At 31.7% G+C, this 25,290-nt stretch overlaps 3 protein-coding genes across 3 annotated transcripts; 2 read left to right on the forward strand and 1 right to left on the reverse strand.

Annotated features, from left to right (window-relative positions):
* Nucleotides 1–1,040: 1,040 nt before the first annotated feature.
* On the forward strand, nt 1,041–9,087 carry LOC107425311 (uncharacterized). Its single transcript, XM_016035290.4, has 15 exons — nt 1,041–1,302; nt 1,515–1,603; nt 2,051–2,117; nt 2,237–2,352; nt 2,841–2,907; nt 3,128–3,176; nt 3,522–3,607; nt 3,847–4,112; nt 4,196–4,251; nt 5,129–5,214; nt 5,676–5,768; nt 6,324–6,666; nt 6,793–7,382; nt 8,201–8,435; nt 8,540–9,087. The coding sequence occupies exons 1-15, from the start codon at nt 1,105–1,107 to the stop codon at nt 8,788–8,790; spliced, it is 2,592 nt and encodes an 863-aa protein (XP_015890776.2). The 5' UTR covers nt 1,041–1,104; the 3' UTR covers nt 8,791–9,087.
* A 328-nt stretch (nt 9,088–9,415) lies between these two features.
* On the reverse strand, nt 9,416–11,695 carry LOC107425312 (ras-related protein Rab11D). The gene is made up of 2 exons (XM_016035292.4): nt 11,228–11,695; nt 9,416–10,146 (listed from the first exon to the last, which is right to left on the reverse strand). The coding sequence occupies exons 1-2, from the start codon at nt 11,458–11,460 to the stop codon at nt 9,699–9,701; spliced, it is 681 nt and encodes a 226-aa protein (XP_015890778.1). The 5' UTR covers nt 11,461–11,695; the 3' UTR covers nt 9,416–9,698.
* An 8,873-nt stretch (nt 11,696–20,568) lies between these two features.
* Nucleotides 20,569–25,238, forward strand: LOC107425286 (ABC transporter G family member 1-like). Its single transcript, XM_048478685.2, has 8 exons — nt 20,569–21,276; nt 21,784–21,863; nt 21,982–22,446; nt 22,544–22,630; nt 22,817–22,942; nt 23,730–23,924; nt 24,073–24,159; nt 24,280–25,238. Exons 1-8 carry the CDS (start codon nt 20,820–20,822, stop codon nt 24,949–24,951), a joined length of 2,169 nt encoding a protein of 722 aa, XP_048334642.1. The 5' UTR covers nt 20,569–20,819; the 3' UTR covers nt 24,952–25,238.
* Nucleotides 25,239–25,290: the final 52 nt, after the last annotated feature.

The raw sequence follows: 25,290 nt of genomic DNA on the forward strand, positions 1-25,290 counted from the left end.
AGAACCAAGTTATGAACAAAATGACATTCAAAGAAAGCATGAAGCTATTGTTCTCGAATGACGACAAGGAACACAAAAAGGATCATTAATAAAGAGCCTTACAACAACAATTTTCAAACACAAAAACTTGTGTGTTTCTTGCATTCAATTCCTATAGAATATAAGTTTAACTGTCTGTACTGAAACGGTCAGAGATACCCCCAATGAAAAAGGAGGAAAAGAATAGGAGAAAGTAGGAGAAAAGAAAGTATGAATTAAGTAGATAAAGTTACACAGGCCCGATTCATGGTTTCTTGATAACATTTGTTTATGCCTAGCTCATGTTTTCTTCCATTGTTTTCTTCTTATGTAGTTCATACTTCTTTGAGGTTAATTAATTAATTATTCAACATTCCCACCATCTTAATTAATGTCCATGAATAACAGTTCGTTTTAATAAAATTATCTTATGAGTAATCCAATAATTAATTGCTCATACATAACAATTAGCATGCCATATCATGTTAATTCATTTTTTCTTGATTGACTTATTCTTTCATAGATATGTCCACATAAATATCAAATTACACTAATTAATGCCAGCAATCATTCCAAGCAAGCGAGCACAATCAAAAATATTAATAATAATAAAAGACAAAAATTTTCAATATTGTCAAATGTACATGATGTACATATTAATAATGAATAGCATAATTGAAGATAACTATTCCCCCTCTAAATCCCATAATAATATTTTACTAAAAGAAAAAAAGTGTAGCTAATCACAAAGATTATGACAGGAATTGATAAATCTAACATTTATAACTTAAATTGCTTTTCACATTCTACACGATTTTTCTATTAGCTATAGTTTTTTTTTTTTTTTTTTGGGGATTTTTTGGGTGTGCTTTTTTGGAAGTTTTTCACATACTAAAATGGAAAGACAATAGAAACTATTTGGGCCTGTATTTGGGCTAATGGGTCCGGTCCAAACTCAAAAAATGGGCTGGAGGATCCGACATCAGCCCCAACAAAGGGTCACAGCCCGCGAGAACTGCGATCCGCTTTCTCTTTTTTCGAGTGCCGCTGAATATCAGTGACAGTTGGAGCTTTGAGCAGGCAAAAATGGGAGGCGGCGGAGGTAGAGGCGGAAGGTCTCGCACTCAGAGAAAGCATTTCCGACAGAGCAGAGAGAATGTCTGGAAGCGTCCCAAGTCCGATCCTTCTTCAGACCAAAACGACAACAACAACAACAATAATGGAGCCAATCCAAATTGGCAGCCTTTTGCCACTCAGAACCCCGCCTTCGATGAATATTACAAGGTCTATACACTCTCTCTCTCTCGCTCTATATATATATATATATATGTATATATATTCTTTGTTTAGTTTTTCCCATGAACATGGACTTGCATGACCATTTTTAAAATTTTAGTTTTTACCCAATTGGGTTTCGTGCTTGCTTTTGTTGGGTATATGAAAAAAATGTGTTCTTGAAGTGTTTTGTGATGGTGGGTATGCGTTTTTTAATGCAGGAGCAAGGGATTGTGTCTTCAGAAGAGTGGGATGCATTCATGGGTGTTCTTAGAAAACCATTACCCGCCGCCTTTCGGATAAATGCGAGGTAATTTTCGAAATTGGTGACTTTTGTTACAAGTTAGAAGCTAGGAGTTAGAAGTATAAGACTGCTTTGTTGTTTGGCTTTGCCCTTATTAGCATTTCTTTTTGGGTAGTTCGACTCTTTATAATAAGACTAAAATGATACTTGGTGTTTTAAGTACTGTTTCTCTTTGATACTTGATGTTTTAAGTACTGTTTCTCTTTCCTTGAATAATTAATGAATTTTGTTTAGCATCACATTTTTTTTTTTTTTTTTTTTTTTCGGTTGCTGGATTCCTCGTTGGGTTTTTGGTTTTATTTGCATGTCAATCTTTTCTCAGTACTTTTATTTTTTTATTTTTTTGTAATGCATTTTTTAATTAAGTAAAACTAACTCTATATTTCATCATGCACTTTGATTTTTCTATATCATTAATCGACTGTTTCATCTCCCCTTTACTTGATTTTACAGTAGCCAATTCTATGAAGACATCCGAAATCAGTTAGAAAATGACTTTATGAATTCTCTTCAAGCTGAGGTAAGTCATCTTAGCTACTTTGTTTACTGAAAATGAGGTTCCTTAGTAGTTGTGTATGCTTTATTACCTCTTTTCTTTTTCCTTTCAATTTCCTTTACATTTGTAATGACTTTGTTTAGGTCACTGATGGGGATGAACCAGAGGCTATTAGACCGTTGCCTTGGTACCCTGAGAATCTTGCTTGGCATTCAAATTTTTCTCGCATGCAGCTTAGGAAGAACCAGAATCTTGAGAGGTAAATGATACATGATGTGATGATATTACTAGCATAAGTGGTGACTAGAATGCCTAGGACCAAGGTGGCCTGTGGTGATTTTGCGGTCCGTGTTTCACATATTGCAATATTAGTAGCAGATGGAAGATTAGCAGTTTTAAAAAAAAATAAAAAAATAAAAAAATGAGGTTATTAGAGACGGTTTAGATTTTATAATTATATCCTTGAGCTGGAGTTCTCAGTCTGAGATTTACATTTAGTCAAGATCTATGGGCAATCCATAACAAGAGAAATGTGTACACAAAATGTTTTGTAGGTTTCTGAATTATTTTAGTGCAACACTTACAATATGTACACAGTACACTATAACAATGTTCTTTGCATGCCAAGTGATTCGAATTACATATTAACCAAAACAAAAAAAGTGATTCAAATTACTCATTGAAACTTTAATCAATTCTTGTATTTTTATAAATCAATTATTGCTTATTTTCATATTAATTTCTCAGGTTTCATGAGTTCTTGAAGCTGGAAAATGAAATAGGAAACATCACAAGACAGGAGGCTGTCAGCATGGTGGGTCAAAGTTACAGTCTGTCAAATTTGGATTTTGCAGTTGATTTTTTGTAGTGATATTTTTGCAAGTTTGAATGTTATATAAGTGCATGGAGATGGTCTTGAAATTTTGATTTCGATACGCATGTAGTCTCTTGACTAGTTTTGGGTTGTTTAGGGAATATAGCTTGTTATAAGTTGCCACCTTTTTATCTACTCATTGATGACAATTGTGGTGCAGGTGCCTCCTCTTTTCCTTGATGTATGTGCCGATCATTTTGTACTTGATAGTAAGCAATTTATTTTTATATTATTCATTTTTACGTCTCCATTCTTGTACAGCTGCAATTTAATATACCTTTTAACCGAATAATAATATTACTTTTTCTCTTTCTTTTTAATTTTTTGAGATTCTAAAGAAAATTTAATTGGATAAGAAATATGCAATCTATCTAAAGGAATTTTTCATGATATGATATCAAAATACGTGATATTTTGGTATATGCTAACTTATGATACAGAATGTACTTTTTTCATGAAATCATAAATGTTATGTTACCTATTGTACCAACTATGCATCAAGTAACAAGAATTTTAGTGCTTCTGACAGTTTGCTGCAACTTTTTTTTTCTCAGTGTGTGCTGCACCAGGTTCGAAAACATTCCAATTGCTTGAGATTATTCATCGATCTGCCAAACCAGGATGCCTGCCTGATGGACTGGTTAGCATGTCATCCTTTTAATTATTTGCTGTTTCACTTTTTTAACTTAAGAATTTTATTTGTTTGTGATATCTTTTCTTCTGTTTAAAATTGGAGGATGGCTGTGGCTTTATTATTATTATTTTTTTTTATATGATTTTGAATTCTTGTAACTCTGCTACTTATATTTTTTGTTTTTTGAGAGTGGTACTTATTTTCTGAAAGTCATTCCATTCCATGTTATCTTTTTCCTTGACTAGGTTGTAGCAAATGATCTCGATGTCCAAAGATGTAACCTTCTCATTCACCAAACAAAAAGAATGTGCACTGCTAACCTGATAGTGACAAATCATGAAGCTCAGCACTTCCCTGGCTGCCGTTTAAACAAAAATGACTCTAATGCTTCTGGAATAGGAACTGAATTGGAGTCGAGCATTAGACAACTTCTCTTTGATCGTGTTTTATGTGATGTTCCTTGCAGTGGAGATGGCACCCTTCGAAAGGCACCTGATATCTGGAGGAAATGGTAAGAATGCTTCTCTTCATAGATTGCCATTTTTCTTTTAACTTGTTTAAAGGATTGATGAGATTTGTTTCACTTATACACAGGAATGTAGGGCTGGGCAATGGGTTGCATAGCCTGCAAGTTCAGATAGCCATGCGAGGTATCTTCAGAAAACCTTTCTATTTGAACTTCTGAATGGTAGGACACTGTCTTATGAGGCTTTTGCAGGTTGATAAGTAATTATTAACTTGTAGTCTTATGTAGTTGGCCTATATGAGATTAAGGATTGTAATGGACAAGCTCAAGTATATTTGCTTTGTTTAAGAGTTGATTGCTTGCAAATGAACAAATAAGTAGTCAAATTCCTGAAAACCTTTTTTACCCTCTTATTTGAATTAACTTATCTTGTAAAATGGAAAGCTTACGGTGGTATGCGCCTTCTTGGTCACCATGGTTCAGCTATTTACAAGTTATTGGTCATATTTATGGTTTAAACTGGAAGATTGAATGAAGTTATTAAGTTTAATTGTGCCACGTATTGGTCTTTCTTCTTGATGTTTGAAACTTCCACTGGAATGCATTTAGTGAGAGAAATGAGATCTGACATCTTGTCCCATCATCAAAATCAAAGCATGAAGTTAATAAAATGGGTCTAATCAACAACAAATGTAGAAAAAGGAAGTCTTATAAAAAAAACAAATACATCAAAGGTTTTTTAAAAGATTTCTTTTAGATATACATCCCAACCTTAAGACAAACGGGAAAAATATACAAGATTTTGTTAATGGGAAAGAATAGCCTTTGATGTATTTGCGAGGCTTTATATTGACCAATTAATGGGGTAAAACTAACATTGTTTGTCATAGTGGTTGGTTGTACGCCTATCCAAACTATGGTCATTCAGAAATGGTTCTCTCTCTCTCTCTCTCTCTATCTCTCTCTCCTTTTAGAATTTTAGTTAACAAGCTTATTTTTCTTCTTTTGAATGCCTTCCAGAGAGCATCACTAACTTGGGAAGGTTATATTGATTACTACAGGTATATCTTTGCTTAAAGTTGGTGGCAAAATGGTGTACTCGACCTGCTCAATGAATCCAATTGAGAATGAAGCTGTGGTAGCTGAGGTGATATGTCAGTTATCCTACTTGCAAAAAGAAACACACACATGAAAACTTAAGTCCATCTGATTAAGCTTTCTCTGTCTGGATTTGCTTACCTTATTCTTTTCCTGTAATTGAATCAATTTTCTCTTGTGAATTTATGTTAATTAGTGTGCTGAGTTATGGTCTTTTTGCTCTATGCAATTCAATGCTGATTTTCAATTTTTATGATTCATGGAAGCAGTTTTGCTTAGGTTTGAGAGGACTTATAATCATATTTTTAAATATGATGCTGAAGACACATGAAGAGTGTTCTTTAAAAGGATAGCAAAATGTATTAAAACGTGTAGTGTATGTGTGATGACTGGGAGTTCTACTTATTGTTTAAAATGAAAACCAAACTACATAAAGATGTAGGCACTACATCAAATTATACAATGTTATCTTTTTTAGATATTTTTGACTACAAGTTTCATTTCCTGCAGATTTTGCAGCAATGTGGAGGGTCTGTTGAACTTGCAGATGTCTCTAGTGAGCTTCCTCATCTTGTCAGGCGGCCAGGTCTTAAGAGATGGAAGGTTAGTTCTCATTATTATTGAATTTATTGCAGTAATTTCTACTGATCTTAAAGTTTTTGCTATTCATATAGCCAGTTTTCTCAGGAGTATGTTTAGTCCTTTCTGGTGTGACATTTTTGTGCATTGTTGCTTGGCTTTTCCAAATTGTGTGCGTTATTTGTGGTGATCCTCTTTTGCTTGCACCAGTAGGTGATATCATAGGTATTATTTGTGTAATTTATCTTATGTGAACATAAACTTATCTAAAATGAAAAAATGATACATTTTAAAAATTATTCACCAAAAAAAGAAGATACATTTTAAAGATATCAAATTAGTTGGAATATATATATATACACACACACACACACACATTAGAGAATAATTGAAAGAGAAAAGTATGTGCTTCTTTAGTTATTTTTTGAAACTTATTGTTGCGCGCTCAACAAGTATTTGACATCAGCTTACCCTTACACATATTAATCAAAATGTTAAGCCTAAGCATTGAATGCTCGCAGGCAGCTTTTATACTTTCCCTTAAGTGTGTGATTTCACCATTACCCTTGATATGTGCAGGTACGTGACAAGGGTGTCTGGTTATCTTCCCATAAAGATGTTTCCAAATATCGGACAAATGCAATTGTTCCCAGCATGTTTCCTTCAGGGAGAAGCTATACAGGCACAACTGATAATAATCATCGTATGGAACTTGGAGAAGAGTGTGAGAACAATGGAAATGGAAATTCTGAAGAATCTAAAGATACCTTCCTTCCAACAGAGGATTCAAGAATTCAAGCTGATGAATTAAATGAGGAAGTTTCTGAATTTCCACTAGAACGTTGCATGAGGATACTGCCACATGATCAAAATGGTGGAGCCTTTTTCATTGCTGTCATCCACAAGCGTGCCCCTCTGCCAGGTGTGTTCATATTATTTTATTCATCTAATTTATTTTGTTCAATACTTTCAAGAAGTTCAAGAAAGTTGAGTGTTCGTTTTGCTAAGTTGATGGTTTTAAATTCCTTATATGTTTTTTACCATGCAGCCATTCAGGAGAAACCGAAATGTCTGCTTGAGAATGATTTGTGCTCTAGTAAAAGTGAGCCCCATTTGGAAACACAAAATCAAGTTACTGAAGATGCAAATGATTTGGAGATTATTCCAACAGAAGGTACAGATGAAAAATTTTCAGAAGCAGCTTCGGAGGCAGATTTGATAGATAATAATCCTGATGGGGCTGCAGATTTGATAGAAAATGATCTAGGTGGGGCTGCTTTGGAACCTGAGTCTTCCACTGCATGTAAAGAACATAATGTGGAGGGTGCCCAAGTGCCTGGTGATGGGGAAACTGACCAGAAGAAAGCTGGAGGAAAAAGAAAGTTACAGATTCAAGGCAAGTGGAGAGGGGTTGACCCTGTTGTTTTCTTTAAAGATGAAGCTATTATCAGTAGCATAAAGACATTTTATGGAATTAAGGATAGCTTTCCACTCTCTGGTCACCTTGTGACAAGAAACCTTGACAATAACCATGTGAAGAGAATTTACTACATATCAAAGTCAGTCAAGAATGTTCTTGAATTGAATTTCTCTGTTGGACAGCAGCTCAAGATAACATCCATTGGCCTGAAAATGTTTGTAAGTATTTCAATTCATTAAACTGATTTCTTTTCCGGAATGCCTACATACTAGGTGTTTCTGTGTCATCTGTTCCCTGTTTTCAGCATGTCGTGGCCTCTCATGTCTGCTGAAACACTTACATATGGTCATAGTCCATCACTGGTCTGTTGCATGAGTAATATTCTCATGCTTGGATCAGTAGATCTGTCACTTGCCAAATCTGCATCATTTAGTGTTAGTAAATTACGTAACTAAAAATGAGGAGTACAAAATTCGCACTATATTGTTAGGTATATCCTTATCATTTTAGCAGACTTTGTGCAACAGAAATTGTAGAAAGATCAAGAATCAATGTTGATACATCATCCCTTTTTATGTCTAAGTTACAAGGACCAGAATTGAGGTTTTGTTTATGGCCCTTGTACCCATAAACCTGACATTTATTATTATCTTTTTTTTAAAAGAAAAAATAAAGAAAACACACAAATATAAAGGATGAATATGCAATTATCACCAAAAAGAGAACAATAGGATAACTATAGTGGGATGCGATCCTATTAAAAAATGCTTGTGAATATTAAATTATTCCGTTCTTTGGAATTTGAAAGTTACAAGTCAAACCGAAGAATTATTTGCTGCAAATTTATGGCTTTAAGCTTCATTCTGGGTTTATAACCCCTGCGGTAAAAGTTTTGGCTGATTCTTATTCGACCTTGCTTTATTATGAGGTGAAATTTCTTTGATCAACTTCGTAAATTTCTTTGATCAACTTCGTTCCTTACATGTTTGCTAGAAGTTTCATTTCCAATTCTAACTCTTGCTTCAAATATAAACAGGAACGACAAACATCAAGAGAAGGTAGCACAGCACCCTGTTGCTTCCGTATATCATCTGAAGGGTTGCCACTTATTCTTCCATACATCACTAAACAGATCCTATATGCATCTCTAATAGACTTCAAGCATCTTTTGCAATATAAATCTATCAAATATTCTGATTTTGTTGATGCTGAATTTGGCAAGAAGGCATCAGACTTAATGCCAGGATGCTGTGTAGTAGTTTTGAGGAAAGGTATGGAGCATCATGCTATCGAGGACCGTAACTGCATTTTTCTTTACGGTGCTGTATGATCATGCATATTTATGTTTAGCTGAACTTTTTTCCAATTTCTGCAGATGACAACGCCTCCTTGGATGGCGAAATTGATGGTTCAACAATTGCCATTGGATGCTGGAAAGGAAGGGCCAGCCTGACTGTGATGGTCACTGCAATTGACTGCCAAGAACTGCTAGAAAGGCTTGTAATACGAATGGAAACTGAAAAGGAGTCTTCAGTTAAAGAAGTTGAGCCCTCAAATTTGGAGGCGGGTCTAGTAGAAGATATAGATGGTATTGAAAACGGTGACAAGTATGAAAGTGGGGACTGATTTTTAAATTAAATACAAATTTTGACAATCGAAACTTTCTATGTTGTACTCTTAATATGGGTAATTTTCTGGTCGGTGTTACTTTGACAAGGGAGATATTCATCTTGTATGCCATGTGATTTCTGCAGCGGTATTCTTTTCACGTGGATTTTTTTGTTCATTGCTTCTTTTAACAAAATATTTTCTGGAGAAAATGTTTGTTCTTAAAAATGCTGTGAACATTGTAATATTTGTGGAAATCACCACAACAATCGGAGAATTTTATCTACAGCGAATTCTCGCTTATTTTCTTCCCCATGTACCTGAACTACTAGAAGCAAAAGAATGCGGCATGGATTGTAATAAAAATCCCTAAATATTGTGGACTTTTTTTTTTTTTTGATTTTTTTTTTATTTTTTGGGGTCAGATAAGACAATCCAAAATCCAGAAATTTAAGGGATCTTAAAACAAATCCCAGTTTTCTGATCGAGCTTTTTTATATTTAATTTCTCCTTTGGTATATGAAATATTTTATTAGATTCTTCCCCTTGGGAATTTGTACAACAGTTAAGAGGATCTTGTGCATTGCCCTCGACATAATAACCAATAATATTTGCATGAAAGAGCAAAGACTTGCAATTGTGATGCAACGATAAGGTCAGAGATTTTCCAATTCATTCACACGATTGATTGAGAATGTGATAGAAACCATACAAATTAATAGATAACCAATATGCGATCTGAAACTTAGCTTCCTCTTTAGTTTTTTTATCTCCCATATCACAACAAGCAATTCACCAGCTCTCACATTAACTAAAACTGAAGCAGATGTAAACAAATATACAAATTAAAAAACTCCACAACCCTCAAAAATTTCTATTATAAGTAGAATAAAGAATCCTATATCAAGAATTCATATTCAATGAAATCACAATGATGTACAGCACATCTTGTTCTTCGCTGGGATTTCTTGTGCAGGGCCTGGGATAAGGATCTTCTTTCCAGACAGGGATGCAGGATTTCCATTACCCTGATTTTCACCAGCAGATAGGTTCTTCTTGTTCACAATGTTGAAGATCTCCGTCAGCACAGTCAAGAAGGCGTTCTCAACATTAGTCGCTTCTAATGCTGATGTCTCCAAGAAAAATAATCCTTCTTTCTGAGCAAATTCTTTGGCATCTTCAGTGGGGACTGCACGTTGGTCCTCAAGATCAGTTTTGTTCCCTATCATAATGATGACAATATTCTTGTCAGCATGGCTACGAAGCTCTTCCAGCCATCTTGGTATGTGATCAAAACTCTGGCGTTTTGTTATGTCATAAACCAGCATTGCCCCAACAGCACCCCTGTAGTATGCACTAGTTACCGCTCTATATCTGCTTGAAGATAATACAAGGAGAAGCAAACTCGTAAGTACTTAAAACTGATGGTAGAGATTGAGAGCAAACTCATCGTCAAAAATGTAGTAAACCATGAGCCAAAAAAAAGGTTAGGAAAAAATTTTTCAGTCTGCCAAAATTAGCAATCCAACATAACTTAAATGAACATCCTACCTTACTTTAGTAGAGAAAATATGCTGCTAACTTCTCACGTGAACAAATGATTCATGCAGAGCCTAATTTACTGGTGTTAATTAACCTTTACAACAAAAAAGCAAAATCTACATGACAATTACATTTCACAGGCCAAACTCTCCTATATACCCACCAAACAAGAAGAGCATATTGACTTCATCAACTTGTTGCCATGTAAAGCTAACTATGACATGGTAGAGAAATTAAACAGCCTAAAGTTTTAAAGGATATCCAATAAAAAGAACAAAAAAAGTTCTGATTCGGATGCATTAATAGAGAACTTTTCATCATTCAGCCAATAAATAAATAAAACTTAGATCTGCCACTTAAACAAATGGGTTGTCATATAAATATACGATCAAAGTATCCCACAAAGGCAAAACAGGAAAAAGAAACAAAATCATAACAAAGGTGAGCAAAATTTGTTCCACAATCATAACGTGAAACGAAACTTCAATATTCGATCACCACAACATAATTCTAATACCATGGAGTAGATTATATTGAAAATTTGTACAGAAATACATGTTACACAGAAAGATCAGATCATCTAATGGTAGGCATTCAAGAATTTTATTTTGTACAGTGCATGGAATCATGAAGGCCGAAATGAGAGGAGTATATTCCTAAGCACTGATTAAAGCAAACAAAAAAAGTGCAAAGGACTAAAATGAATCATTCTACAAAAAAAAGAAATCAAAAACACTTTGAACATCTTGGAACAATTAGATGCAAGTCAAATAAGAATCCCGGCGAGTATCAAACTCTATTTACCACAGTTCCAAGTAATTCAAAACCATTAAAAAAAAAAAGTTAAATCAAACAAAAACCGATCAAGAAACTAGCAAAGCAAATCAGAGAGAGAGAGAGGGTGATTACTTACCGTTCTTGGCCAGCAGTGTCCCAGATCTGAGCCTTGACGCTCTTATGCTCAATGACAAGAGTCCTAGTCTGAAACTCAACTCCGATGGTGGCTTTAGAATCCAAACTGAACTCGTTCCTCGCGAACCGAGCCAATATCTGAGACTTCCCCACCGCCGAATCCCCTATCAGCACCACCTTGAATACGTAGTCTATCTTCTGACTCGGGTCTCCATACCCACCACCGCTCGCCATTTTCTCTCTCTCTCTCTCTCTCTCTCTCTCCAAGATTTTATCTGAGATCGATCAGAAAAATAAAAGAGAAACACAGAGATTGATGGACAGAAGAAGAGCCTTTTGGATCTCTCCGATTGTTCTCTTTTATTTGGCTTTTGAAAGCTACTGCCTTTTTTAATGAACCTCAGATTTTTCAGATTTATTTTATTTTTTAAAATTTTAATTTTAATTTCCAAATGCAATCATATTGGAGGTGAAGTACAGTGGATTTCGTTGTAACGCCTTTTTTTTTTTTTTTTTTTTCCCCGTTCACACACACACCACGCTGATTGCGCTAATGAGAGATTGCCACGTCGGTCATTATCAAGTGATACGGATCTTGAAGATCTTTGCTCTTCGACGTGGCGAATTGGTATTGGGTAGGTTGGTAAAGTGGACGTGGTTAGTGAAACAGTGGATTATGGTACTTGGAGTAATAGTTAATTAATAAAGGGAAGAAGGAACAGGTTTCCATCGGGGAGTGTCAGAGAGGATTGAAATTGCTGTTGAGCGGATGTCTCGGGTGAGCTGTCTGGATTAGTCGACGCCGTTTCTTGTGCTTTTTTGGCACTTCTCTATATATCAGAGATCCAAGTTTTTATACTTTTCTGGGAGGCCCATTATACAAATATTCTTTTTACACCGCTGATTCAACTATATACACACATTGCCCAAGGTCACTTCTGATAATATAATTTCTTATGGGATTTTTTGACAAATTAACTTATATACAATCTCATAAATATTAAATTTATCAACCAAAAAAAAAACTTTCATCTTCTCTCTCTTTATTTTTCTTTTATTCATTTTATATTTAGAAGTCATTCTTCGTCTCTATTACAGCTATTATCCTAATTCCCAACATCATATTCTTCTTCTTCATGACACCATTAAATTTCTCATTACCATTGTACGGAATTGAACCCTCTGCCCAAAATTATGAAGATCTTCTTTACCAAAAATAGAATCTCTTCCAACTGGAGAAAAATTCCCAGTTAATAAAATAAAAAAAAAAACCCCAAAATTATGAAGATCCTCTTTACCAAAAATAGAATCTCTTCCAACTGGAGAAAAATTTCCAGTTAATAAAAAAAAAAAAAAAAAAAAAACCCATTTTCAGTTTCCGCAGAAAGAATTGACCTCCATGTTTCTAAAGCCTTTGACATAGAAATCTAATTTGCCATTTTGTGAGTTATAAATGATGTTAATATGATGAACAGAAAAAAATGGAAAATAGGATACTACAAACCAAAATCCAAATGCACAAGAAATTCTCTTTAAAAATTAGAAAAAAAAAAAAAAAGTTAAATCCACTCATTTAACTTGGAAAGTAGTTTTTGTCCCTCCATTTGGAAGCATTATAAAGTTTCTAGTCCTTGCCCATGAAGGTTTGCCTGGGAAATAAAAAATTTGAGACGGTATTTAGTTATTTTGGTATTATAAGTATAATTTCTCTTTCTCTCATATCAAACTTAATTTATTGCTTAAAAAAGATTTATGAATTTTTTTTTAAATGATTGTTTTTTATTTTTATTTTTTTTATAAGTGAAGTTTAAACGAGTTAAACTCAAATCAAATTTAAATTTATCACTAGTTATTTAAGTCTGTTTACCGTCCTATATTTAAACAAACTATAATTATTATTAACTAATACTTAGAATAAACAAATTATCTATAATTAGGTAAAAAAATAAAATACAGTTTTAAAAACTAATCATATCACTAAATCTCACACACACACACACACACACATATATATATATATATATACATACATTTCGTAAGTTCTCTCCATCTTCTTCCTTTTAACACCTTATGCAAATTCCGAGCACCTACGAATGATGGTGGTTTTTTTTTTTTTTTTTTTTGAATGTTTAGATTATATTTGGTATACAAATATCTATTCCTTTAAAACCATCAATAACTATTCATAGTAATAGACAATGGAAAAAAAATATTAATAATTTCTATTTATATGTTTGGTAAAAATATTAATTTAAAATTAAAATTTAGTCTTTATAAATATTTTGTTTTATCAAAAATATTCAAATTTGGTAAAAATTAATTAAAAATAAAAAATTATATTTATTTACATATTCTTAATATGTGATAATCAATTTAAATTTAAATATGGTAATGATATTTTAAAGTTTATCCATATTAAAACATACGAATAAGAATTCTGAAGTTTTAAAAACGAATTGTTATTCCTTCAAATTAAGGCATATTTATTCCTATGAAATAGCTATTGTCAAATTCAAAAAAAAAAAAAAAAAACCAATGAAATAGGAAGTTTGTTCGTATACTTATTCCATAAACCAAACATGCTCTTAGTTATAAAATTTCCACCCAACCCAATAACTGGTTGAGTTGAGCTATAAAATTCAATATAGTCTTTTATTGAATTTTTTGGAGTTTGTTTGATATAAAAAGTAGTCTTCATGATTGGATGAGAGGTAGGGATAACAATTGAGGTCATGATATAATAACATGATTAAAAAAATATTATAAAATTAGTAAATTTTTGGTTTATTATAAATGGATTCAAGTTAAATTCAGATTAACGCATTTAGCATGATTACTAAATATATCAGTTTTTGTACTGATATGTTTAATCCGAAATTGATTCAAATTAATCTTTTAACTAAACGTATCAATTTAGATTAACTCGCTCAATCCGAAATTAATTCATTTAACTAAATGTGTCAATTAATGTATCAATCAAATCTGACACGAATATAATCAGTTTAAATTATAATTTTAATATATTAAATTTATCATTAATAAAATGTTAACTAATATTTTTTTAATTACTAAATTACAAACTTATTTAAAGTTGTATTTTTAATTTTCTTTTATTAATTAAAAAAATAAAGAATAAAAATTATTAAAATAATATTTATTTACTTTTTTACTACTAAATTACAATATTATTTAAAGTTGACACCATTAAATTCCCCATCAACCTTCACTATACAGAATTTAATCCTCTGCTCAAAATTTGGAAGACCTTCTTTACCAAAAATAAAAAATAAAAAATCTCTTCCAGTTGGTGAAAAATTCCCAGTTAATAAAGAAAAAAGAGACCCATTTTCAATTTTCGCAAAACGAAGTGGCCTCCATGTTTCTAAAGCCTTTAAATTAAAATCCAAATACACAATGAAATTCTCCTTAAAAAATCAGAAATGTTAGAAGGTTAGACTGGGAAATAAAAATTTTGAGATGGTACTGAGTTAGTTTGGTATTGTAAGTATAATTTCTTTTTGCTTATATCAAATGTCAATTAATAATAGTTAGAATTTATCAAACATATCAGTTAACTATAAAATTAATCAAATGGAGAAAAAAAATGAAAACTAAATTAAATACAACTTTAAATTGTGTGTTATTTATCGAAAAAGAAAAATTTTAATTTTTTTTTTTTTAAGTTTGTAGGGGTATAAAATGTTTAATTAGAGGTGTAAATCAACAGAGTCAAATCGAATATTAGCATTATCAAACTCAACATGCATGATTTGAAAGACAATCAAGCTCGGCACAAGCTCATTAGATTTTGAAATAATTTGCTTAAATTCAACTCGGTTCGTTCATAAAAAACTTAAGTTTAACTCACTTCAGACCATTACAATGTAAAAACTTAAAAACTTAAACAATTATTTTTTTAAAAATAAAAATTAGAACACTGATAATTAATAAATTCCATTTATTATATATTATCATAAAATTAATTTATTTTTAAAAAGTTTATAAATTCAAAATATAAAAAAATATTATTTATGCATTATAGATAATTAATATAATTAAATTCATAATATAATTTTTACATAAATACATATAAACAACAAATTTAAATTACCCACAAGCTTAATTTATTGTTTACAAACAGGTCATCAATTTCAGTTTTTGTTTAGAGTTGACTTATTTTCTTTACAAATCAAGTTCAAACGAACTAAAATTAAACTGATCACTAGGTGTTCGAGCCTATTTACAATCTTATGTTTAAACAAGTTGTAACTATTACTAATTAACACTTGAAATAAATAAATTATATATAATTAAGTAAAAATAAAATAAAATACAGTTGTTAAAAACTAACCATGTCACTAAATCTTATATATATATATATATATATATATATATATATATATATATTTCCTAAGTTCTCTCCCTCTTCTTACTTTAACACCTCATGCAAATTCCCAACAGCCATGAATGATGTTGGTTTTTTTTAAATGAAAATTCTAAATCTTTCTTTTCTTTTCTTGGTTTTGAACGTTTAGCTATAAAATTTCAGCCCAACCCAACAACCGGTTGAGTTAAGCTATAAAATTCAATATATTCTTTTATTGAACTTTATGGGGTTTGTCTTTAAATCATCACACGTTGCTGGCCCGATTTGACGATAAAATAATTGGTTTAATAAAAAATGAAAATGCGTTTTACATGCTTACAATTTTATTTTGTTTTATTTTTTTTTTTTGGGTTTGGGGGGGTGGTAAAAATTGAAATTATCCCACGCAACGCAAATCATATATGGCCAAATTTGACCATAAAGTAATTAGTTTGATCAAAATTAAAGGTGTTTTACATTTGTTTTTTTTTGGTTAAGAAAAATGTCTTACATGTCAATTAGACCCCTATTAGTCCACCTAATAGTTTAATAATTTAGTAGGATTTCTCAAAAAGTTAAAATTTAAAATTTATTTTATGATTTATCAAATCACGTACAATTTATTTTTTTTAAATAAAAGTTTTAATATATTATTAAATCAATATTAAATTATTTGTTTATTTTTAAATTTCAATCATTGTTTGAAATAATCCAGCAGTTTAAAACGGAGGAATTGATGATAAAAACCTCAAGTTGAGTCCGACTCTTACAAGTTTAGAGAAAAATAGGAAAAAGTTAATCGCATAACCTTCCTTCTTCCACCTTGTATTAATTTATGTCGGATTCAAACCAAGCTTCTTAAATTGGCTTAGCTTTCTAGACAAATAAATATAAATATTTTGGTACTTTGTATGGTGTTTTTTAATTTTTTATTTTGGTAATAACTTTGTATGGTGGTTAACTTGTTATTGTTGATGAGGATAAGATAAACCATTTTGAGATGGATCTAGATCCTTTGATTGTTTTTTGTTAGATGCTTGTGTGTACTTATTTTTTTAGTATTATGAATGTATTTCAGTACATATATAAATTGAATTTAACTTATCTTTTAATTTCTTTGTTATTCAGTTGGTTTGATATTGTTAATACTCAATTTTGATATAGAGAGGCCAACATGTTGATTTGGTTCAAAATGCATATTTTTATATATCAAATAAATTTATTTATATAAAAGGTTGTCTCAAACTATTCGTGGGGCTTTTGGTTGAAGATTAGTTTGACTAGCACAAGTTATACAATGTCAAGTGTAATTTAGTTTATTTTATTAAAATGATGATCACTAAGGGCTTTTAATCTAATAATAATAAAATAATCTAGATTAAATTAATAAATGATATTTTAGCGGATAATCTTAGAAAAGTGTAAGTTGAAATTCGCATTCCTAAATTTTAACTTTAGGAGAGAGTTATACGGATTGAGCTGTAAATATACTTTTGCTAGGAAAAAACAAGCATCTGATCAGATCAATCAAGTTTTTCAAGGACGGAACTGTCGAAGTCGAGTAAGGATTGGCCAAGGAGAATTCATGATGTAGTTGGGTACAAACAAGCTAGTAAAAAAAAAAGACACGTAGAAGCCAGAATCTAAATCTAGTTTGTGTAGTTGATTTCTTCCTAAGATAGACCACTCAAGGAAATACCATTTATAAAATTACATTACAAAGCTTGCTTCCCTTCCTCTCAAAATCATTTTCTCCCTTTGCTTTGTTTTCTTTGTAGAGTCTATATTATGTATAATTTTATTTAATTTGCCTTTTTTGATAATTGTTTTGATGACTTTTGTTCTTCTGGGAGATTTCTCTTTTTCTTGGGCTTGTGATTAAGTGCATCATCAAGAATCACATTATGCTTAGGTGTATCGTCAAGAATCATACTCTCGAAAAGCACTTGACTAGGCTTACTTTCATTAAGAATTCAGGAGATGCAATTAAGGTGTGAAAGCAGCTCATCCAAGGCTAGCTCAAATTTGAGTGAATGAGTGAATTCCAAAGATTCAAAGATGATCATGCGAAATCTGTAACACATTTTGATCCTAACAAATATTATATGTTGAATCAACAATCATTCTTTAAAATTGAAAGTCACATTAATTGCTTTTTTTATTTATTTTTTATTCCATCTTAGTAATAAGAGTAGAATAATTTAAAAATGAATACAAATATATAAATTTGGTTGCGTTAGTGTAATTAGTCCCCAAAAAAAAATTAAGTCTCTTCTTGTTTACGAGAATTTTAGGTCTTATTTGGCATTTTTTTTCAAAAAATCTAAACCAATTTTTAAGATTCAAAAACTATTTTTAAAAATGTTTAGATAACTTTTAAAAAAATACTTTTAGCCTTCAAAAATATTTTGAATTAAACTCAATAAAATCTCTCGTGTAGTAGCTTAAAAGTTTTCATTAGGTTTCTCCTATATACATATTTATATACATATATATATATATATATATATATATAAATATATATATTCTCCAGGTAATTGATCCTTGGCCATTAGGATTATAAATTAAAAAGAAAAATAAATTAGAATGAAGAGAGAAGATGTTGCAGAGTCTGAAGCCATCGATAACAGAGGAATTAAAGGGAAGAAGGTAAAGTTTTCACAGCCGTTTAGTAAGATGGCTTATGTGGCAAATTTTAACAGATGTCAATTAACCAATGGCAGGAGTAGCCAGCTGTACAGTATGCCGGAAGTACTATACATTTTTCCTAAGTTAGACATTATTTTACAATAACCCTGAAATATTTACATTAAGCAAATAAAAAGAAAAACGAAAAAGAAAAAGGAAAAAGGTCGAAGGCCCGTGTTAAAAAATTAACATTTATGATCGACGCCCACGTTGTACTCAAAAAATTTAAAAAAGAAAATAAAAAAAGAAAGAAAAGAAAAGTCTAACTTTTTATAATCGACTTTGACAAGATCCTGATTAACGCGATAAAAATGGCTGGTCACTAAATTTTTGGTTGGCTTGGCAAGCTACGTACTGCCTTCGGCACCACACCTATTGGTTCCATATATAATATTAAGAAAATCTTTATGATATGTCTAGCAGCAAATATCTTTGATAAATCCATCGAATCTTCATAAAATTAATAATAATTTTTTAATAAATTATCGTATTTAAAATGATGCATCGTAGATCTTCAACATATATAATAATAATAAATATAATCTTTTATATATTTGAAATGGCGTAGAATTTCAACATATATAATAACAATAAATATATTTTTTTAGATAATTAACAGGATAATAATATTTTGTTTCTCTTTGAGTTATCATGCACAGCATTTTGCACTATACTTTTCAAAGCAAAAATCTTATTGTTTCCCTTAATAATTGTTTCTTTGTCACTCTAATCCAATATAGTATTTTAATATATAAAGTTAATGTAATATATATATATACATATATATATATATATATATTGATATATTTCACATTATTCATATACAATATACATGATTATTTTTGTCCAATATATATATATATACACGAATGATTAATTTTGCTAAATTCGTTATGCCAAATTGTATAATAGAAACTAAAATAAATAGAATTCAAGGGTATATTTAAGAGAGAATGAACTGGGCCTCCCTACCTCGTAGAAGCCTGGAAAAATGTATATTTCTTGCTATGCTAATCATTTATTATTATTATTATTATTATTTGACATGTAAAACTAAGTTAGGATTGAAAATAGAGTGTAAATGAGTCCAATATTGAATTTTTCAACCTCGATTCAAACTCACAAAAGTTTAGATTTGACTCATGAAAAATTCGAGTTTAGTTTAACTCAATCCATTATATTATAAAAAATAAAAAATCTTGAATATTTATTTTCTTAAAATAAAAACTTTAACAATAATAATTAATAAATTCTATTTATTTTATTATAAAATTAGTTTAGTTTTTTTTAAAAATAAATATAAAATATAAAAAAATTATTTATGCATTATAAATATTCAATGTGTTTAGATTCATAATATACATTTTTTTTTATATAAATATATATACATAAAAAATTTAAGCTACTCATGAGCTTGATTTGCTGCTCAAGATCGATTCACAAACTTTATTTCTTATTTAAGTTTTGTTTTCTTTTTGAGTCTAAGTTCAAATGGGATAAAATCAAACAGATTTCAAATCGATCATGGGCTGCTTAAGACTATTTACAACCCTAGCTATAAGTTTGAGATCGGTTCGGTTTTAGCTTTGCTTGAAGCCAATTAGTCATTAAAATGAGTCAATATTAAACAATAATTGAAATTCGTAAGCCAACTTTGAATAAAAAATGAGCTCGTGACTAGTTTGAATTTATTATTTATACGTGTGTATATAAAAAAAATATTTTATTGATTTAAACATATTAAATATTTATAATAGGTAAAAAAAAGAAAAAAACTTTTATATTTAATTTTATAAAAATATTAATAAAACAAATGAAATTTATTAAATTAATTAAATAATATTAAATGTTCATTTTTTAATTTTAATTTAGATTTTAAAAAAATTGATTTAAATTTGAGCTTTTCACAAAGGAGTAGAATTAATTTTAAGCAAAACATTTCAAAAATTTATAAAGTTAAACAGAGCTTAAGCCATCATGTGAGAATCTTAATATTCAATTCAACTCGATTCATTTACACCGCTATGTTTAATTATTGTCTTTTAACAATAGTTTGATATTTGTCCTACTAAGTCAATATCAATATTTAAATAAAAAATAATATGTTATATAACAGTCATACGACGTCTAATTTGTACCACTTTTAATTATTATCTGCAATCTATACGACATCTAATTTGTACCATTTTTAATTATTATTTGCAATCTATAATCATTCATAATCATAATATAACCATAAAATAAAGCCTATGGATTTTAAAATTGTACGTGTCTGGTTACGAATGTAACGTGATGTCGTCCATATAGGGGTGGCTTAAGAAAACCATTCTTTAGATGGTTGGTGGGATGAAAGAGTAGTTGATACGTTCATTAAAGCGCATGGATAAGTTTCATCGTCTATCTTCTCTTTGGCTTTGTAATTATTAGCCCAAAAAACAGGCCAGCAAAAGAAATTGCTATCTTTTCCTCTTAGAGCTATAAGATTAAAACAGTACGTGGGTTTTTTTTTTTTTTTTTTTTTTTTTTTTTTCCCCTTAGCATGGATTCTCCATTCGTCGTTCCGAGATGGACTCCAAGTCCAAGTCCAACGACAGCAAGATCGTCGTCGGCTCTGATGGATTCGGTTGAGATGCAACAAATGGATTCCGAAGAAGAAAACGGCATGCGGTCGACTAGCATACTGGATGGGAAAAGGTTCCCATTTACCAGTTTTGCTTGCTCACAACCTCATGAGGGTCACGAAACGACGCCGTCTGTTAGCTTCGATTGTAAGCTTGGAAAATCAGTACATCGGAGTTTCGAAACAGTTGATCTCCGGAACGGAGAGAATGGAGTTTTTCTGACGTGGAGGGAGCTCCGGGTAACTGTAACTGATCGGAAGTATGGGAACCGGACGATCCTGGATGGGCTTACTGGGTATGCTGAACCGGGTCGGGTTTTGGCAATCATGGGTCCCTCTGGCTGCGGCAAGTCAACTCTCTTGGATGCGTTGGCAGGTAATTATTTTATGTTATGGTATTCATGAATGTCGACCGAGCATGGACCTGGAATAATAATTATCATTATTTTTGTTAAAAGACCCTCGCTTACGTATAATAATCTATGTTAAAAAACAAAAAAAAGGCAGTCTCTCGGCGGCTTAGGAAGATTGTCCACGCCCTTATATCTTGTTCACATTTAGAAGTTGATTTATGAACTTTTTTTTTTTTTTATCCCATTAATTTAATACAATTTAAACATTTACAAACATTTGGGACTAATTAAATATTATTAATAGTTCTAATTGTCATGATATAATATTTATGAATAATTTAATTTTAATTAATTAACGACTGGTAAAAGTCATAATAAGCTAACTCCGTAAAAGTTCAAGCTAGCTTTTTAATTAATCAAAATATCAGACACTAATTCATATTATATTATATATTATCATGCAACTTATTCTAAGTTTAATTTGGATGTTTGTCAAGCAAAAATCTTACGGTACAATTAATTAATTGCAGGGAGATTAAGTTCGAACACACAGCAGACTGGGGAGATTCTGATCAATGGCCGTAAAGAAACACTTGCTTATGGAACTTCTGTGAGAATTAAAACCCAAATTTCAAATCCATTATATAAAAACTGCCATCAGAAGTTAATCTCCAAGATATAATATACATACTGATTGATTGCCTGATTTTTTGCCGTGGTTAATCTAGGCCTATGTGACACAAGATGATACACTAATGACAACACTAACGGTAAGAGAAGCTGTATACTACTCAGCACAGCTTCAGCTTCCAAACTCCATGTCTAAATCAGAGAAGAAAGAGAGAGCAGAGACTACGATCAGAGAGATGGGTTTGCAAGACGCCATGGATACAAGAATTGGTGGTTGGAGTATAAAAGGTCTTAGCGGTGGACAAAAGAGGAGGGTTAGCATTTGCATTGAGATTCTCACACGTCCTAAGCTTCTCTTCCTTGATGAACCAACCAGTGGACTTGACAGTGCTGCTTCTTACCATGTCATGAATCGCATCGTCAAGCTTGCTCGTCGAGACGGAAGGACTGTCGTTGCGGCAATTCATCAACCAAGTAGTGAAGTTTTCGAGCTCTTCCATAATCTCTGCCTTCTTTCCTCAGGTCGAACTGTCTATTTTGGCCCTGTTTCAATAGCAGAGCAGGTACTACTATCTATATTACAACATAAATTTGGTCATTTTGAACAACGAATTGGTCACTGATATTATTATTATGATTATTATGATTATTTTAATACAGTTTTTTGCTGCAAATGGATTCCCATGTCCAATGCTGAGAAACCCATCTGATCACTACCTTAGAACTATCAACAAGGACTTCGATGATGTGAGTCTTTTTCCATACTAATATTGCAATACTATTATGGGATATTGTTCGGTATTGGATTGGATGGAATTATTTTAAGTTTTGTCCAATAAAAATTTAAAAATAGTTTAGTCTAAGGCAGTGCAATTCAGTTTAAATGAGTTAGAAATTTAAATTGTTTTTTGTTTTTGTTTTCATATTGATCAGGACATTGAGCAAGGGGTTGGTAGCAAAGCAAATACCGAGGAAGCCATCAACATTCTTGTAAAGTCCTACAAGTCTTCCCTTACTTCTAACCAAATTCAGCAGCAGGTTTTTGAGATATGCCAACGGGTAAATAAATATATAACCTTATTTTATTATTATTATTTTACAGTGGCCAAAAATATGAGAAGATCTTCCATGAATCAGTGTAAAAGTACCAGGTCACTATTTCATAATGATTTTTATTTTTGAGAAAAGATAAACATTTTGTATAAAAATAATAAAAACAAACGTTTAGGTTTTAGGGTTTCATATATTTTTCAGCCATAGCCAGTAGCCACAGCCGGTGGAGAAGGCCGGCAACTGTTGTGAGATCCGTGGAAGACATCCAAGGCAGGGAACTTCGAAAATGAATGCTGACTTCTTTTTGTTTTTATTATTATTTTTTTTCAATTTTATGTATAATTTTTCCTTATATGCCTTCGGATATGAAGAAGTGAAGACGACGATGACAACCCATGAATGTGATCATCCATCTTCGGTAAGAATAATGGCTTCTTCTAATTCCCTTTTTACATCAAGAAATGGTCGATCACATGCATTCATGGTGATCTACGTTCGCCAAAAGAAAAAAAAAAGATACCCATAGAAGGTTTGTCGCTCATGACCCTGGTAGCGAGCCGCTGGCGATTCTCCGACGACAATGGCTTCTGTTATATGAACCCTAAATTTAAGATTGAAAAATAAAAAAATAAAGTAAAGGACATTTTAGTAAATCAAAATAAAATGAAAATAATGACATGGCATGGCATGTTTTTGAACAGCTGGCACTTATTTATTTGGAGGGTACCACCGATTCATGCAAGTTTTTCTCCAAAAAATATTGCTAAATGGTATATAAATTTTCTCTGTTTAGCATGGAGGCACTATGGAGAAGAAGGGAAGCCAAGCAAGCTTTATCACCCAGTGCCTTGTGCTCACCAGAAGATCCTTTGTGAACATGTATCGTGACCTTGGCTACTATTGGCTTCGACTTGCAATCTACATTGCCTTGTGTTTATGTGTTGGGACTATTTTCCATGATATCGGCTCCACTTATGGCTCTATACAGGTAAATCAAATGAATATGGCATTTTTTCTTTTTTTCTTTTCTACTTTAATTTGCATGTATGAATTAGACAAACCAGTTTGAATAAAGAGATTTCTTCAAAAGGGTAGTCAAATATAAGCAAACTTTTTAATCTGTTCGATGATTTTAGGCAAGAGGGTCAATGCTTATGTTTGTTGCTGCATTCTTGACTTTCATGGCAATAGGTGGATTCCCATCATTTGTAGAAGACATGAAGGTCAGTAAATCTCCTACGACAAAATTGAAAATTACTATTTATCACAATTGATGATTATTAGGCTCTACATGTCCAGACAATTTAATTGACCCTTTTCTTTAAATTTTCCGCTGAATCTAGATCTTTGAGCGAGAAAGACTAAATGGGCACTATGGTGTTGCTGCATTTGTTGTGGGAAACACATTCTCTTCCCTTCCTTACCTGCTCATCATATCTTTGATTCCCGGTGCCATAGCCTATTACCTCGTAGGCCTTCAAAAGAGTGTCGACCACTTCGCTTACTTTGCTCTTCTTCTCTTTGTGTGCATGATGCTGGTTGAGAGCTTAATGATGATTGTTGCAAGCATTGTTCCAGATTTCCTAATGGGGATCATCACAGGTGCTGGGATTCAAGGAGTTATGATGTTAAATGGCGGTTTCTTTCGCTTACCGGATGATCTTCCAAAGCCTTTCTGGAGATATCCAATGTATTATATTGCATTCCACAAGTATGCAAACCAAGGGTTCTATAAGAATGAGTTTGAAGGACTAACTTTTCCTAGTCAAGCAGGAGGGCAAACAAGTATTAGCGGTGAAGAAATATTGAGGAGTGTTTGGCAAGTAGAGATGGGATATTCCAAGTGGGTTGATCTTGCTATCTTGTTTGGGATGGTGATTGTTTATAGACTCATGTTTTTGGGGATCATAAAGACTGTTGAGAAGGTTAAACCAATTCTTAAAGGTTCTAATGAAGTTGCTCCTCCAAAGAATTATTCCAGTCAAATTGCAGAGAATAAATCTTCCGCACCTTGAAAGTGAAGCAAAATGGTGTTCTCTGTGTTTCTAGTTTAGTTGATTAATTTAGTAGCTGTTTGCATAGCATGTTAATTAGTTGGTAGAAATATTGTAGATTTTAATAGTAAGCTTTCGTTGTTCCACAAGCTGTTGATGATGTGTAATTTTCCCCACAGGGACAAAAGAAATAATTTAGTCCTAGGATTGTGTTAGCCAGTTAGCATGTTCATATTCACAGTGGTGTCCCAGAGAGACAATGTTATATAAATAATTATTAAACAGAAATAAAATAAAAGACTAGTAGGTATTGGTATTTACATTTTTATTATTATTACTATTATTTTAATGAGGTGGTAT

This window comes from Ziziphus jujuba, chromosome 7 (genome assembly GCF_031755915.1).
Source record: "Ziziphus jujuba cultivar Dongzao chromosome 7, ASM3175591v1".
In the NCBI taxonomy this organism is placed as follows: domain Eukaryota; kingdom Viridiplantae; phylum Streptophyta; class Magnoliopsida; order Rosales; family Rhamnaceae; genus Ziziphus; species Ziziphus jujuba.

Coding starts and splice junctions, on each gene's coding strand:
- LOC107425311 (XM_016035290.4), top strand. CDS start 1,105: ATGGGAGGCGGCGGAGGTAGAGGCGGAAGGTCTCGCACTCAGAGAAAG. Junction 4,113..4,195: donor CCTGATATCTGGAGGAAATG/GTAAGAATGCTT, acceptor ACTTATACACAG/GAATGTAGGGCTGGGCAATG. Junction 6,667..6,792: donor CAAGCGTGCCCCTCTGCCAG/GTGTGTTCATAT, acceptor TTTACCATGCAG/CCATTCAGGAGAAACCGAAA.
- LOC107425312 (XM_016035292.4), bottom strand. CDS start 11,460: ATGGCGAGCGGTGGTGGGTATGGAGACCCGAGTCAGAAGATAGACTAC. Junction 10,147..11,227: donor GACACTGCTGGCCAAGAACG/GTAAGTAATCAC, acceptor ATCTTCAAGCAG/ATATAGAGCGGTAACTAGTG.
- LOC107425286 (XM_048478685.2), top strand. CDS start 20,820: ATGGATTCTCCATTCGTCGTTCCGAGATGGACTCCAAGTCCAAGTCCA. Junction 21,277..21,783: donor TCTCTTGGATGCGTTGGCAG/GTAATTATTTTA, acceptor AATTAATTGCAG/GGAGATTAAGTTCGAACACA. Junction 22,447..22,543: donor CTGTTTCAATAGCAGAGCAG/GTACTACTATCT, acceptor ATTTTAATACAG/TTTTTTGCTGCAAATGGATT.